Source organism: Procambarus clarkii, chromosome 48, assembly GCF_040958095.1.
Source record: "Procambarus clarkii isolate CNS0578487 chromosome 48, FALCON_Pclarkii_2.0, whole genome shotgun sequence".
Lineage (NCBI taxonomy): Eukaryota > Metazoa > Arthropoda > Malacostraca > Decapoda > Cambaridae > Procambarus > Procambarus clarkii.
In genome coordinates, this window is record NC_091197.1 from 10258861 (window position 1) to 10273729 (window position 14869).

A 14869-nucleotide genomic window follows, 5' to 3' on the forward strand; every position below is an offset into this window, starting at 1 on the left:
CATTACTGCCTAATGTTGGAGAGACCTGGGAGAGGTGTTTTCCTGGTGACAATGTACCATTATGACATATTATTAAAATATTAGAGCATAATTATTTGTAATTAGCTCTCTGTTCTTTCTCTCTCTCTCTCTCTCTCTCTCTCTCTCTCTCTCTCTCTCTCTCTCTCTCTCTCTCTCTCTCTCTCTCTCTCTCTCTCTGTTTAACGCCCATTGGGTGTCGCCCTCTAGGGATGCCTTGCTGCAAGTGGGCGTGGGGGAGGCCATATCCGCCCGTTCCGAGGGCGTGCACCGCGCCATGGACATCCACGCCCCGCTGTACGTGGGCGGCGTGCCCGCCCTCACTCCCAGGGTCCTCGCCAACCTGGGCGTGGGGAGGGGCTTCTCCGGCTGCATACACTCCCTCAAAGTCGGCCAACGAGGACTTGACTTGGTGAGTCGTGGCTGCTGGTGTTACTGGTCTCACTAGTGATCTGTGATCATATTGGTGGATATACATGGCTGCTGGTGGATATATATGGCTGCTGGTGGATAAACATGGCTGCTGGTGGATATACATGTCCGCTGGCCATATATACTGGCTGGCTGGCATATTCATATACATGGCATACATATATATGTTCAACAGACGACTTGGTCTGTTATGTAGACCCGGGGGGGGAGGGGGGGGGAGGGGGGGAGTTGGGGGGGGGTCCCAGATTACCATGTGTGTGTGTTGTTCACGATACGCACATATGGTCTAACCTGCTAGTGAACGGTCACCGATGACCTCGTCTGGTGGTCAGTAACCTCTGTTTGACCTTGTCTGGGGGACAGTTACCTCTGTATGACCTTGTCTGGTGGTCAATGACCTCTGCATGACATTGTTTGAGGTCCTGTGACCCCTGATAGCATGGCTTGTGATCCATTGACCCCCAGGAGACATTAACCCCCTGGTGATCGTGGTGTCCAGTGACCTTTTGATACCCTTTGTCAGGGTGACCATTGACCCCAGGTGACCTGACCATTGACCCCAGGTGACCTTGTCTGTGGCTCTGCAGGTCTGGGGACGGTCGGGAAGCGTCGGACACGCCCACAATGTGAGTGACTGCCGCCCATCGCCCTGCGCCGCCCACCCCTGCATCAATGGGGGCACCTGCCGCCCACGCCCACACAGCCAGAGCTTCGTATGTGACTGCCCGACGGCGTACACAGGTACGTACACGCAATTCGTGCTTCGTGGGTGCATTAAGAGGAGGTTGGAGAGTTTTATATACACGTCGTGTTTATGCATAGTATAGACGCATTAAACCGAGCCATAGCTCGGGGAAAAACATATTTCATCTGCATTCGAAGGTCAAAATCCTTACTTAACTCTGAAAGTGTTATGAATGTCTGGGATTAGCTTCTTGTGTCTTTATAAAAGTTCTTGTGCCTTTATAAAGGTTCTTGTGCCTTTATAAAGGTTTTTGTGCCTTTATAAAGGTTCTTGTGCCTTTATAAAACCTCCACACCTCTCACACAAAGCCGAGAGGCAAATTTGTTTTGTCTCAAGTCTATACCGAAAAGTACTTAAGTGTGGTGAGAAGAAACTGATAACTGCCTGAGATCATTGCCTCGTTGTGATCACTGCCTCGTTGTGATCACTGCCTCGTTGTGATCACTGCCTCGTTGTGATCACTGCCTCGTTGTGATCACTGCCTCGTTGTGATCACTGCCTCTTTGTGATCACTGCCTCGTTGTGATCACTGCCTCGTTGTGATCACTGCCTCGTTGTGATCACTGCCTCTTTGTGATCACTGCCTCGTTGTGATCACTGCCTCGTTGTAATCACTGCCTCGTTGTGATCACTGCCTCGTTGTGATCACTGAATCACACCGCACGTCTGTGATCACTGGCCTCGGAAAACTGCAATTATGTTAAGTTATAAGTTGAATTGTCTAATGGGTTCAAAGCAAATATATTAACAATAACCCAGTTCACTAAACTCTATTACATCTTTATCTGGTGATCATCTTACTCGATGATCGTGCAATGGTGCAAGATCCATCAACTTAATAATATAAATTCCCCGAACATCAAAATAATATGATTTTTTTTGGTTGAAATGCACCAAAAACTCAAAAGAATAAGACTTTTTTTGGTTGAAATGCACCAAAAACTCAAAAGAATAAGACTTTTTTTGGTTGAAATGCACCAAAAACTCAAAAGAATAAGACTTTTTTGGTTGAAATGCTCCAAAAACTCAAAAGAATAAGACTTTTTTTGGTTGAAATGCACCAAAAACTCAAAAGAATAAGACTTTTTTCGGTTGAAATGCACCAAAAACTCAAAAGAATAAGACTTTTTTCGGTTGAAATGCACTAAAAACTCAAAGAATAAGACTTTTTGGTTGAAATGCACCAAAAAAGTCAAAAGAATATGATTTTTTTGGTTGAAATGCACTAAAAAAGTCAAAAGAATAAGACTTTTTTGGTTGAAATGCACCAAAAAAGTCAAAAGAATATGATTTTTTTGGTTGAAATGCACTAAAAAAGTCAAAAGAATATGATTTTTTTTGGTTGAAATTCATACAATAGTCAAACGAATAAGATTTTTGTTCTTGTGGAGAGGAACATACACACACATACACACACACACACACGTTATAAAAACAGTTATCGAGACGCTGAAATATATCGAGAAGCAAAATCGTGAGAGCTGTAGAGGGTGGAGTGTGTCTCTGTCCATATTCCTCTGTCCCACGCAACCATCACCAAAATGTTCTCTCTTCAAAATCCAATTTCGTTCCGGCAACATTGCAAGACAAACAGGGAACTTGGGCGTCCCCTCACGAGACCCCCCTTCCACGCTCCTATTCCATGCCCCCTCTGCCTTCCCACGCTCCTTCCCACGCCTCAAATTTGATACATTTCCTCCTGTCCTATTGGTATTCTTTTGTGAACATTAATATTGTTTGTCGTCTGTTCAACAGGTGTTTTTAAAGTGTTTGTGTTTGGCTTTCTCCAGGCAGCCGCTGTGAGGTGGAGGTCAGTGAGGGCTGTCGACGTCTCCAGTGTCCTCCCGGCACTGCCTGCCAGAGAGTGCCAGCCTCCACCACCCTCCACTGTGTCTCAGGTGAGTCTTAACCCTGGCACCACCTGCCAGAGAGTGCCAGCCTCCACTGTGTGCCTCTACTCGTGTAGAGGCACAGTGGAGTGTCAGAAGTGGAGAAGTGGAGTATCTTTCAGGTCTCTCAAGAGCTTCTAGTCTTCATAATTTGCGAGTTAGCAAAAAACATTTATATATAATTTCCTGATTTACGCCAATCAGGGACATGATAGGGGTTAATATGACCTCTACAGGACACCGCTGGTAAGATCCGTTTCTTCATTTACGCCAATCAGGGACATGATAGGGGTTAATATGACCTCTACAGGACACCGCTGGTAAGATCCGTTTCTTCATATTTACACATAAGACATATATGTGTATCTTAAGTCTGCAGGTGTCTGTAGCCATTACAATGGCTACAGACACCTTCGGTTAGGTCTGTTAGACGTAACTGTTAGATCTTCAGTTAGGTCTGTTAGACGTAACAGCAGTTTTCTATCAATAATCTGCTCTCATCTACCTTACCGTCTCTGTCAGTCATCATGCTTGGAACACGTGCAAGCAACACGTGCATGATACGTACCGTGTCCTGAGTGTTGCCCGTGAACCGTATTGCCCAGGAGCTGGGCAATACGGACTCTAGGGGTCAGTTTCACGAAGCAGTTACTCAAGTACTTACGAACGTGTACATCTGTCCTCGATCTTTGACGGCTTTGGTTACATTTTATAAACAGTTTACAAGCATGAAAACTTCCCAATCAACTGTTGTTATTGTTATAAACAGCCTCCTGGTGCTTTGGAGCTCTGTTAACTGTTTAATAACTGTTTCATTTAACTGTTTAATAATTGTAAACAAAGCCGCCAAAGATTGAGAAAAGATGTACAGGTTCGTAAGTGATTCCGTAACTGCTTCGTGAAGCTGGCCCCTGGCCTCCAGTACTACTTGTCATCCTCACCCTCCTCCATCCTATCTAAGCCACGCTCGCCAGAGACTTCGGGCTCACCATAGCCCGTGCTACTTGGAACTTCTTCCAGGTTATGAATTTTAAACAACAACAACAACAGCTCACCAGATTGGGCTATAAGTAGCCCGATCCTTGGCCTACTTATCCAAGGGCGCAGGGATTGGTCCAAGTTGCCCCCCTCCAAGGGCTACTTTTGATTTGGCTATTTGTAGCCCAATCAAAAAGCCAGCTATGTATGTCGCTATTTGCAATTTTTCGGACAACTGTTAAGATACTCTAAAAAGTGTATCATTCACTACAAAAACATTTGGCTACTCTTATTAAAAATTCGCGACTTTTATTCCTTAAGGTCGCTACTTTTAGCAATACAGATTTTGGCAACCCTTGATCGCTGCCATTATGTGAGCTGCCATTATGTGGGCTGCCATTATGTGGGCTGCCATTATGTGGGCTGCCATTATGTGGGCTGCCATTATGTGAGCTGCCATTATGTGGGCTGCCATTATGTGAGCTGCCATTATGTGGGCTGCCATTATGTGGGCTGCCATTAAGTGAGCTGCCATTATGTGGGCTGCCATTATGTGGGCTGCCATTATGTGGGCTGCCATTATGTGAGCTGCCATTATGTGCTCTACCGTTATTGTTGTTGTTGCTATAGATTCAGTTACTTGGAACATAAAAGTTCCAAGTAGCACGGGCTATGGTGAGCCCGTAGTGAACTTGTGCGCTACCAATATTGTTTGTAAACGCGTCACAAAGATGTGCAACACCACCACCATCACCACACACAGCACCATAACTCACCAGCAGGTCTCTCACCATCACCACCAGAGCTGGGGAGAGAGGAGACCTGGCCAATAGCGGACCTGGAGGGCCGAGGCTACCTGGTGCTGCCGCGCCTGGAGGAGCGGCTGCAAGAGGTGTCCCTGGAGGTGTGGTTCCTGAGTCGCTCCCCGCACGGGATGCTGCTCTACCAGGCGGAGGGTCCGGCCCACCGCGGCGACTTCGTCAGTCTCAATCTTGCTAGTGGTTACCTCCAGTTCCGCCTCGATGTCGGCCCTGGTGTCATTAATCTAACGTGAGTGTTTGTGGCTGTTGTTAGTGGTTGTTGTGGTGTTGTCATGTCCAACCACTTGGATTGGACGGTTGAGCGACGGTCTCGCTTCATGCAGATCGGCGTTCAATCCCCCGACCGTCCAAGTGGTTGGGCGCACCATTCCTTTACCCACCCCCGAGAGTGAGTGAGTGAGAGAGAGAGAGAGAGAGAGAGAGAGAGAGAGAGAGAGAGAGAGAGAGAGAGAGAGAGAGAGAGATATCACTTTCCCCATCGTTGTTAAGATATCATTTTCAGTGATAAGTCACGTGACAGAATAGCCATTTTTTTTTTTGTAACGAAGGCAAGTCGTGGCGTTACAGTAATGAAAGGAGGAGTAAATATTGAGGTAATTAAATGGGATCGAACTCGCGTCCCAGGACGACCCCAGACACACGCACTCCGATGAGCTAAAAAAAATAATGCTTACTTGGCGTACAAAGAAACTCAGAATCTGCCTATATAATTTATGCTATCCTCGTTAAACCAGAGTTGGTAAACGAGAACAACATATGTAAAAATATTTGTCTGATGTTAATTAGGTGTACATTGTATATATTTTATATAATATTAGTGTTGGAAATGAGGACCGCGAAGGAAGGGTAGTAATGATTTGTTTGTGTTGGTAGCTATAATGAGAATGATGAACCTTCCTGCTGCTTGTTCTACTCTCCATAATGTACATTACAATGTACTTCATTCTCCTTTACCAATGTGTATTGTTGTCGAGAAATATAAAGCACTGTGAAGGATTTTTGTGCATACATTAAGAGCAAGTGTTGGGTCAGGTTGTGTCAAGACTACTTGAGCGGCCGGGGTGACCTTTGATGAACACATCAGAGTTCAATATATATGACTAGAACACCGCTCTCTGATGGTCAACACCACACAATCTCTCCTATACACACACTTCTACTCGAGAAATTTATTTTCAACGACCCACAAAAGTGGGGGGGGGGGGGAGAAAAGGTCATGAGGAACATAACTGATGAAACGTGATCTCAACCAATACTGAAAATGACAGGAGCATGACGACCCCTCCCCCCTCCCAACCCACGAAGAACTCCCCCTCAAAGCAAACGGAACTCCTTGACAGAGACTCATAATCTCTACCCCCGTTGCATGCCCATTTGGGGCACTGTAGCCCCCCAGTGGCCTAACCAATTTACAACAGGTTGAGGGCTAACTCAGGTAAGTGAGCTGACGGGCTAAGAGAGTCGCCATTGTCCCCAGGCGGTAACTCAGCAGTCTTGTCCCCACAGGTCGTCTGAGACGGTGGAGGTCGGGGCGTGGCACCGGGTCAAGGCCTGGTGGGAGGGTGGTCGCGCCTCCTTACAGGTAGACCAGGCCCCACCTGTCACCTGTCCGGCTCCTGCCCACCCCCACACACTCACCCTCAACACCCCCCTCTACCTGGGGGGCTTCAGGTGAGGGCTACAACCCACACCATCAGGTGGGGGCTGATTTTCATATATTACATGTAACAATAATTACATTTATGTATATGAGGATGTCTGATCGAAGCTGGAGACCAGACGTTTGCAGTTAGCCTTACAAAACTTTATACTCCGATTCCTGTGGGGTTTGTGCCTATCATGGTCGGAGCGGAGTTGGCCTAAGTGAAACGAGTGTCATTTGACACAGTGCCATTTGGAACCCCCATGGCGATTCTTTAGAATATAATATTTGGACTGGAGGGGATTAATTTGATTATGTTCTTTGATTTATATTTTTATAACATAAAACAGTAGCGATTATGTTTGCAAAGTTTTCAAAAAAATTATATCACAATTTGTCATTAATTACCTCAAATACATACCCGTCATGGCATGTATGATGACTGGGGGAAGCCATCATACATGCCATGATGGCATACTGGTCGAGTGGCTAGCCCTCTCCTGGTTCAGCCATACATGTGTATAACCCTCAATGCCCTCCACCCAGAACAGCTCCAGAGATAGAGATGAGAGAGGGGAAGACAGAAAAAATATCTGTACTCTTCTGTGTTGTCCTATAATTGTTATTCGTAATTATATAGAGAACTAGATGGGGCTTATGTCCCTTTTCTCCTGCTCCTCGTGTCTCTCTCTCTCTCTCTCTCTCTCTCTCTCTCTCTCTCTCTCTCTCTCTCTCTCTCTCTCTCTCTCTCTTTCTCTCTCTCTCTCTCTTTCCCCCTCCCTTATCGCTCTTCCTCTATATGTACCTCTCTTCCCTCCCACATCTCTCTCTTCTCCTATCGTCCCTCTTTTCCACAAACGTCCTTCACTTCCCCTCTCCTCCCTTCCACCTCTCACCCATCTCCTTCCCCTTTCTTTTACCCCTTTCCATCCTGTCTCAAAATCTCTCCCACTCTTACTTCGTCGATTCTCCCCCCCCCCCACTCTCCCTCTCCCACGCTCTCTACCTTTCTCCCATCTCTCCTCCAACATTAACGTCCGCGGAAGGCATAACTTCTATCACACACCTGACCATGAAAATCGCAGGATACAGATCCAATCTGTATCCTGCAATCTGAAAATCCATAGATACAGACATTTCTTACAATGTGATAATTGGGCTTTGGGTGAGGCTAGCCCCAGGCCTCTGGCCTTCAACCTTGGACTGACAGACATTCTCCTTTATATAGATAATACATATCTATATCTATAATTTTTTTTAGATATCTATAATTTCTTGTGAAAGACTTTGGAGGTGGTCGAACCTTAATATTTTGTCATATAAATAGAATTGATATACACAATTATCTTGCATAATGAGATGATCAACTCCTGTTGTTTTGTGTATATATTGGGCACTGCTGGCACCTTAGCCTAGTGAGTGCCACGCTGAGCCAACCTGTAGTATTGTTCTGACTGTTGTAGTCACAGTCACAGCTGCGGACTGTGAAGACTGTGTTACAGTCATCACAGTACACGCACTGTAGTGCCATGATGTTAACACGCTGTACTCACTCACATGTTACCTGATTACAGGCTGTGGCACTAAGATATTACCCAGATACCTGGTACCTGATTGATCATGCCTGGTACCTGCTTTATCATGCCTGGTACCTGCTTTATCATGTCTGGTACCTGCTTTATCATGCCTGCCACGTATTTTTGGTACCTGCTTTATCATGCCTGCCACGTATTTTTGGTACCTGCTTTATCATGCCTGGTACCATTTATCTGGTAATGTATGTACCTGCTTTATCATGCCTGGTAATGTATGGTACCATGCCTGGTACCATATTTTATCATTCTTTACCATACCTAGTACCTGCTTTATCATACCTGGTACCTGCTTTATCATGCCTGGTACCTGCTGTATCATGCCTGGTACCTGCTGTATCATGCCTGGTACCTGCTTTATCATACCTGGTAGCTACTTAAACACTATAGTACCATCTCCTGGACAACAGACTCTGGTACCTGGTGAACCGGGAGTCGGGCATCCTGGTGGGGTTGGACGGAGCGCTGCAGAAACTGCTTATCAACGGCGTGGCGTACAGCAGACTGCCGGAGGCGGCAACGGAGCAGAGGGGCGTGTCCCTCTACATGGGGCCTCCGTGTCACCCCAACCCCTGCAGCAACGGCGGGCTGTGCGTGCCCCTGCTGGCTAATTTCTCCTGCCGGTGTCCGGTCATGTTCGTCGGGAGACTCTGTCATAAAAGTTAGTGCGCGCCGAGTATGTTTACGTCTTGTAATCTGTATGTAACATGAGGCCAAGAAGCTGTTTCACCTTGTCAGTATATTCTGATGTATTTTTGTTTCTATATATATCAGTATGAAAGTGCATATATATATATATATATAATGTTTCGTAGGCCTAGCTGGAGTAAGTCTTGACCAGCCTATACACTTGGATGGGTCCACGGCGGTTCTCTATCCAGGACAGCTGTCACTCAAGTGAGTAGTCTCAGAAATAATATTGCAAACATTAGCCCTGTTCATCGACATGCCTAGCTAGGTCTTTATATCTGTTACAATATATGCTTTCACAGCTGACTCCATACCTGCCTTCGTGCCTCTCCGTTGAAGAGCAATATACTTGTCGTAAACTACAGAGTGATACACAGTAAAATGGATACAAGATAATGGTAACATGGAGCAGGGTCATTTTTTTTTACGTTGAAACAACGTCGTAAGAACAGTTATTTCTTGTATTGTGACAACGTCGTAATGACGTTATTTGTTACATTGTGACAACGTTACAAAATAACCTTGAGGTTACATTGTGAGAGTCGGAAGAGGATCAAAATAATAATACAGGAATGTATGTTGCAGGTCAAACCGGAGTGGCCTTCATGTGCCCTGGAGCCACCCAGACTATGACTACCTCCAGTATGATGAGGTCGAGCAACAGCTCTTGGACCAGGTTACCCACTCCGACGACCTGGCTCACGACAGGTCAGTACACTTTGTAACCCACAGAGGGAGAGAAGAAGGGTAGGGGAAGGATAGTGAGATAGAGGAAGTAGGAAGGAGAAAGAGAGTGAGACTGAGAGAAGAGAGAAGGGGGAAACAGGCAGAGAGAGAGAGACCCGGACTACGCCGGGTAATAGTAGATATAGATCCTTGTGCTTGTGATTAATATCTAATCTTTCCTACCTCTTCGCTGCGACTGATGTCTTCGATGGGCGTCCAGAGGGCGTGGGCGGCCTCATGGCGTCCTGGAGGTGAGCTTCCGGGCTGACAGTAGCTCCGGGCTGCTGCTGTGGGCGGGACGTGGGCGGAGTGGGCGTAGCAGGGCGGGGGATTACCTCGCCTTGGCCCTCGTTGACGGCCTTCCACAGCTGGCCCTCAACCTCGGCCGCTCTCGCAAGCCGTTTATCCTGACAGCTACGGTACGTACCTGAACGGTCCTAACAGCTACGGTACGTGCCTGAAAGGTCCTAACAGCTACGGTACGTGCCTGAACAGTCCTGACAGCTACGGTACGTGCCTGAACAGTCCTGACAGCTACGGTACGTGCCTGAACAGTCCTGACAGCTACGGTACGTGCCTGAACAGTCCTGACAGCTACGGTACGTGCCTGAACAGTCCTGACAGCTACGGTACGTACCTGAACAGTCCTGACAGCTACGGTACGTACCTGAACAGTCCTGACAGCTACGGTACGTACCTCAACAGTCCTGACAGCTACGGTACGTACCTCAACAGTCCTGACAGCTACGGTACGTACCTCAACAGTCCTGACAGCTACGGTACGTGCCTCAACAGTCCTGGCAGCTACGGTACGTACCTCAACAGTCCTGACAGCTACGGTACGTACCTGAACAGTCCTGACAGCTACGGTTCGTACCTCAACAGTCCTGACAGCTACGGTACGTACCTGAACAGTCCTGACAGCTACGGTACGTACCTGAACAGTCCTGACAGCTACGGTACGTACCTGAACAGTCCTGACAGCTACGGTACGTACCTCAACAGTCCTGACAGCTACGGTACGTACCTCAAGTTCTGACTGGTACATAGTTTCGTGTGATTTTCGTACTTGTATAAAAATCGACATTCTGGCGTGTGTCCAGCGTGACGCGATGCATCAGCAGCGTGTCCACGCACAGTTAGTTACCTTCTCCATACATAACGGGGACTCTCTGTGTTCCAGGGGGCTGTTGATGACGGCTCGTGGCACGTGGTGAGGGTGACCAGGCGGTGGAGGCGAGCACTGCTGAAGGTAGACAACCACCGGCCTGTGAGAGGCAAGGCTGCGCGAGGCGCCACCTACCTCCACACCGACGGTGACCTCTGGTTAGGTGGGTCAGGTCACCGGAACTATACCTCTGACCTCTTTCATACTGAGGGTCACCTTATGTCAGGTAGAGAATGATGGGATCGCTGAATAGTTCATGTCAGGGTAAGCTCGCCCAAGCTGTGGCCGCAGCCCGTCCTTCTAAGGTTTTCCACAACGTCAAGAAAATGGTCAATTTAAAGTGGTCTCTCCTATAACCTACCAGAGGAATCGAAACAGAAAACGGGTCAGTACGTCACTTTCGCCAGCCGTTTTTATTTTATAGTACGACGATTTTTGGTCGTATTATAACGCATACGAGCGAAAAGCGACGTTCTTTGTAGGAGGACATGGTTAATGACCGGCCCCGTGGACGGAGGGGGTACTATTTACGGTTCGTGCAATAAAAAAAAATACATTTTTATCTAATATATTTTAATATTACTGTACATTAGAGTTTGTTTAAGGTTAGGTTAAATTTGTTTATTCTGTTATTAAATATTTGTATTTGCAGTGCGGGATGAAGCATTTTAGGGAAGCGCAATTCGAACATTTTAAAAAGAGTTAGAGCGAAATTAGCTGCGAATCCAGTGTAGTGTTTCGTATTGAAACGAGTGGTTCAGCGGGTGGATAAACGAGCAATTTGCCTTTGTTTATGAGGAAGAGTTAGTCAGAGATACGGTAGTTACGTTTTGAATGAGTGTGTGGACTCATGACTCACTATAGCCTGACAGCTGAGTGGACAGCGCTTTGGATTCATAGTCCTGAGGTTCCGGGTTCGATCCCCGGTGAAGACGAAAACAAATGGGGGAGAGTTTCTTTCACCTCCTGATGCTCTGTTCACCTAGCAGTAAATAGGTACTTGGGAGTTAGACAGCTGCTACGGGCTGCTTCCTGGAGGGTGTGTAACAAAAAGGAGACCTGGTCGAGGACCGGGCCGCGGGGACGCTAAGCCCCGAACACGGTGTTCTTCCACGAGTCGATGGTAATCACAAGTTCTCCCCTTCTATAACAAACGTTGTTCAACCGTTCTCATCTGGCCGGATGAGATTGTTATTTAGGACAAGAATGTTCTTCGAGTTCTTCACTGTTCTTCAATAACTGATGAGTAATCCGCTTATGTATAGGCAATTTTTTTTAGCGTTCTTAGAGATGTGAAATTTCTAAATTAAAATCAATACAAGTTTGTAGAATTTTAATTAAGGTGGATTTTTTTTTTGCTCTCAACCGATCCGCTTTGCCCTGACCCCCTTGCCCTCACCCTCTTGCCCTCACCCTCTTGCCCTCACCCCTTGCCCTCATCCCCCTCGCCCTCATCCCCCTCGCCCTCACCCCCTTGCCCTCACCCCTTGCCCTCACCCCCTTGCCCTCACCCCCTTGCCCTCACCCCTTGCCCTCACCCCCCTTGCCCTCACCTCCTTGCCCTCACCCCCTTGCCCTCGCTCCTTGCCCTCACCCCCTTGCCCTCACCCTCTTGCCCTCACCCCCATTGCCCTCACCCACTTGCCCTCACCCTCTTGCCCTCACCCCCTTGCCCTCACCCTCTTGCCCTCACCCTCTTGCCCTCACCCCCATTGCCCTCACCCTCTTGCCCTCACCCCCTTGCCCTCACCCTCTTGCCCTCACCCCCATTGCCCTCACCCACTTGCCCTCACCCTCTTGCCCTCACCCCCTTGCCCTCACCCCCTTGCCCTCACCCCCTTGCCCTCACCCCCTTGCCCTCACCCCCCTTGCCCTCATCCCCCTTGCCCTCACCCCCTTGCCCCTCACCCCCTTGCCCTCCACAGAAATCCCTTCTCTCACAGAAATCCTTACATCACCACAGTAATCCATGCCTCAGAGTAATCTATTCCGCAACACTATTCTGTGTTTCTTAATCAACATAATTATTTGTGCTTTGTAATGTAATGTTTCGTGGAATAATGGTTAGAAATTAAGCAATTTTCTTGATCTCTCTAACGTAATTTACAACTGATTTGTTTCTTAACTGATTATTATGGCTTATTATTTTTTTACCTATTAAAAAAAATAAGTATTCTTAAAAACTATTTAGGCAGCTTTGCGTTCACTTTGTCTAGGCAAAGTGGGTGTAATTAAGAGTCTGATCATGAATTTATTTACTAAGTCTTGGTGTTTACAAATGTGTTTACACCTTTTTTTCTATATATTTTTTCAATTTTAACATGAAGAAGGTTGACGTCCTCCCTTACAGGCTTCCCCCTCACAGCTGGCTCTCTCTCTCTCACCTTGCAGGTGGGCACAGATGGGTGCCGCCCCACCTGGCTCCCGCCTACCACTGGGGGTTCAGAGGGTGTGTGGACCGGCTGTTGGTGGATGGTCGCGAGGTCCATTTGGTCCACCACGCTGCCTCGCCCACTCTCCAGTTCTGCCACTCACTCAGCTAACACCACCTACATCACCCACCTATACCAGTCGTCTACACCAACCACCTACGCAATCCACCTGCACCCCGTCATCTACCACCACCTGCACCCCGTCATCTACCACCATTCATCTACATTACTCATCTACACCACCTAAACTACCCCCCGCCTCATCTAATCCATCCACCTACAACACTCTACCACCTCAAACGTCATCCACCTGCACAGTTCAGTCAACACAAGAAAGCTTAATAATCCATCTAGCGCCATCTACACCAGTCATCAATTTCCAGCAAAACCACTAAGCTAACACAACCAAATTGACATCAATTGAAGGACTCGGCTTCTGGGATACCAGTTAATACCATACAGCTCACACCAGCAAATAATTCAGGGTAACACAATTTGTTTTTCTAGCTGCTCTAATCACTTTACATCAATTATACCACGCAGTTAACACCAGCGGCGTAAGCTTGCGACATCGGCGATACAATTCATCAAATACCAGCTCCTTGACACCACACACACACCACCTGCACCCTACCACTAACACCATTAACACCACCTGCACGCTACCGCTAACAGCAAATCCACACCACCATTCTATCACTAACACCAGCACTACGACGCCTCTGATATCACCAGCTCTACAACGCCTCTGATAACACCAGCTCTACAACGCCTCTGATAACACCAGCTCTACAACGCCTCTGATAACACCAGCTCTACGACGCCTCTGATAACACCAGCTCTACAACGCCTCTGATAACACCAGCTCTACAACGCCTCTGATAACACCAGCTCTACAACGCCTCTGATAACACCAGCTCTACGACGCCTCTGATAACACCAGCTCTACAACGCCTCTGATAACACCAGCTCTACAACGCCTCTGATAACACCAGCTCTACGACGCCTCTGATATCACCAGCTCTACGACGCCTCTGATAACACCAGCTCTACAACGCCTCTGATAACATCAGGTCTACGACGCCTCTGATAACACCAGCTCTACAACGTCTCTGATAACACCAGCTCTACAACGCCTCTGATAACACCAGCTCTACAACGCCTCTGATAACACCAGCTCTACGACGCCTCTGATAACACCAGCTCTACGACGTCTCAGTTGAAGATTTTCAAGTGCCGAGAAAATGTGATGTCTCGGCTGAGGTCACATCTTCTTTCTCAGCTGATGTCTAGTCATCACTCTCAGCTGACATGTTGACTTCACTCTCAGCTAATTTTAAAGGTTGCTCAGCTTTCGTCTATCACCGAGACACAGGCCAGCTCTACCAGTCTAACACACAACGTTTTTTGGATTGTTACAGCGTAATGTTGGAAACGTTTCGAGACGTCAAGAAACGTTTCGAGACGTCAAGAAACGTTTCGAGACGTCAAGAAACGTTTCGAGACGTCAATAAACGTTTCGAGACGTCAATAAACGTTTCGAGACGTCAATAAACGTTTCGAGACGTCAATAAACGTTTCGAGACGTCAAGAAACGTCAAGAAACGTTTCGAGACGTCAAGAAACGTTTCGAGACGTCAATAAACGTTTCGAGACGTCAATAAACGTTTCGAGACGTCAATAAACGTTTCGAGACGTCAATAAACGTTTCGAGACGTCAAGAAACGTCAATAAAC

The 14869-nt window shown here is 47.3% G+C and overlaps 1 protein-coding gene across 1 annotated transcript in view; it reads left to right on the forward strand.

Annotated features, from left to right (window-relative positions):
* LOC123764756 (agrin) overlaps window positions 1–14608 on the forward strand; it is a 251287-nt gene extending 236679 nt beyond the window's left edge. The window contains exons 23-33 of the mRNA XM_069302593.1: window positions 229–430; window positions 1038–1191; window positions 2986–3093; window positions 4866–5112; window positions 6390–6554; window positions 8528–8778; window positions 8933–9014; window positions 9393–9515; window positions 9754–9952; window positions 10717–10864; window positions 13093–14608. Of these exons, the coding sequence (XP_069158694.1) occupies window positions 229–430; window positions 1038–1191; window positions 2986–3093; window positions 4866–5112; window positions 6390–6554; window positions 8528–8778; window positions 8933–9014; window positions 9393–9515; window positions 9754–9952; window positions 10717–10864; window positions 13093–13244 (1831 nt within the window). The 3' untranslated portion in view covers window positions 13245–14608. The remainder of the gene's footprint in view (window positions 1–228; window positions 431–1037; window positions 1192–2985; window positions 3094–4865; window positions 5113–6389; window positions 6555–8527; window positions 8779–8932; window positions 9015–9392; window positions 9516–9753; window positions 9953–10716; window positions 10865–13092) is intronic.
* The last annotated feature ends 261 nt before the right edge of the window (window positions 14609–14869 follow it).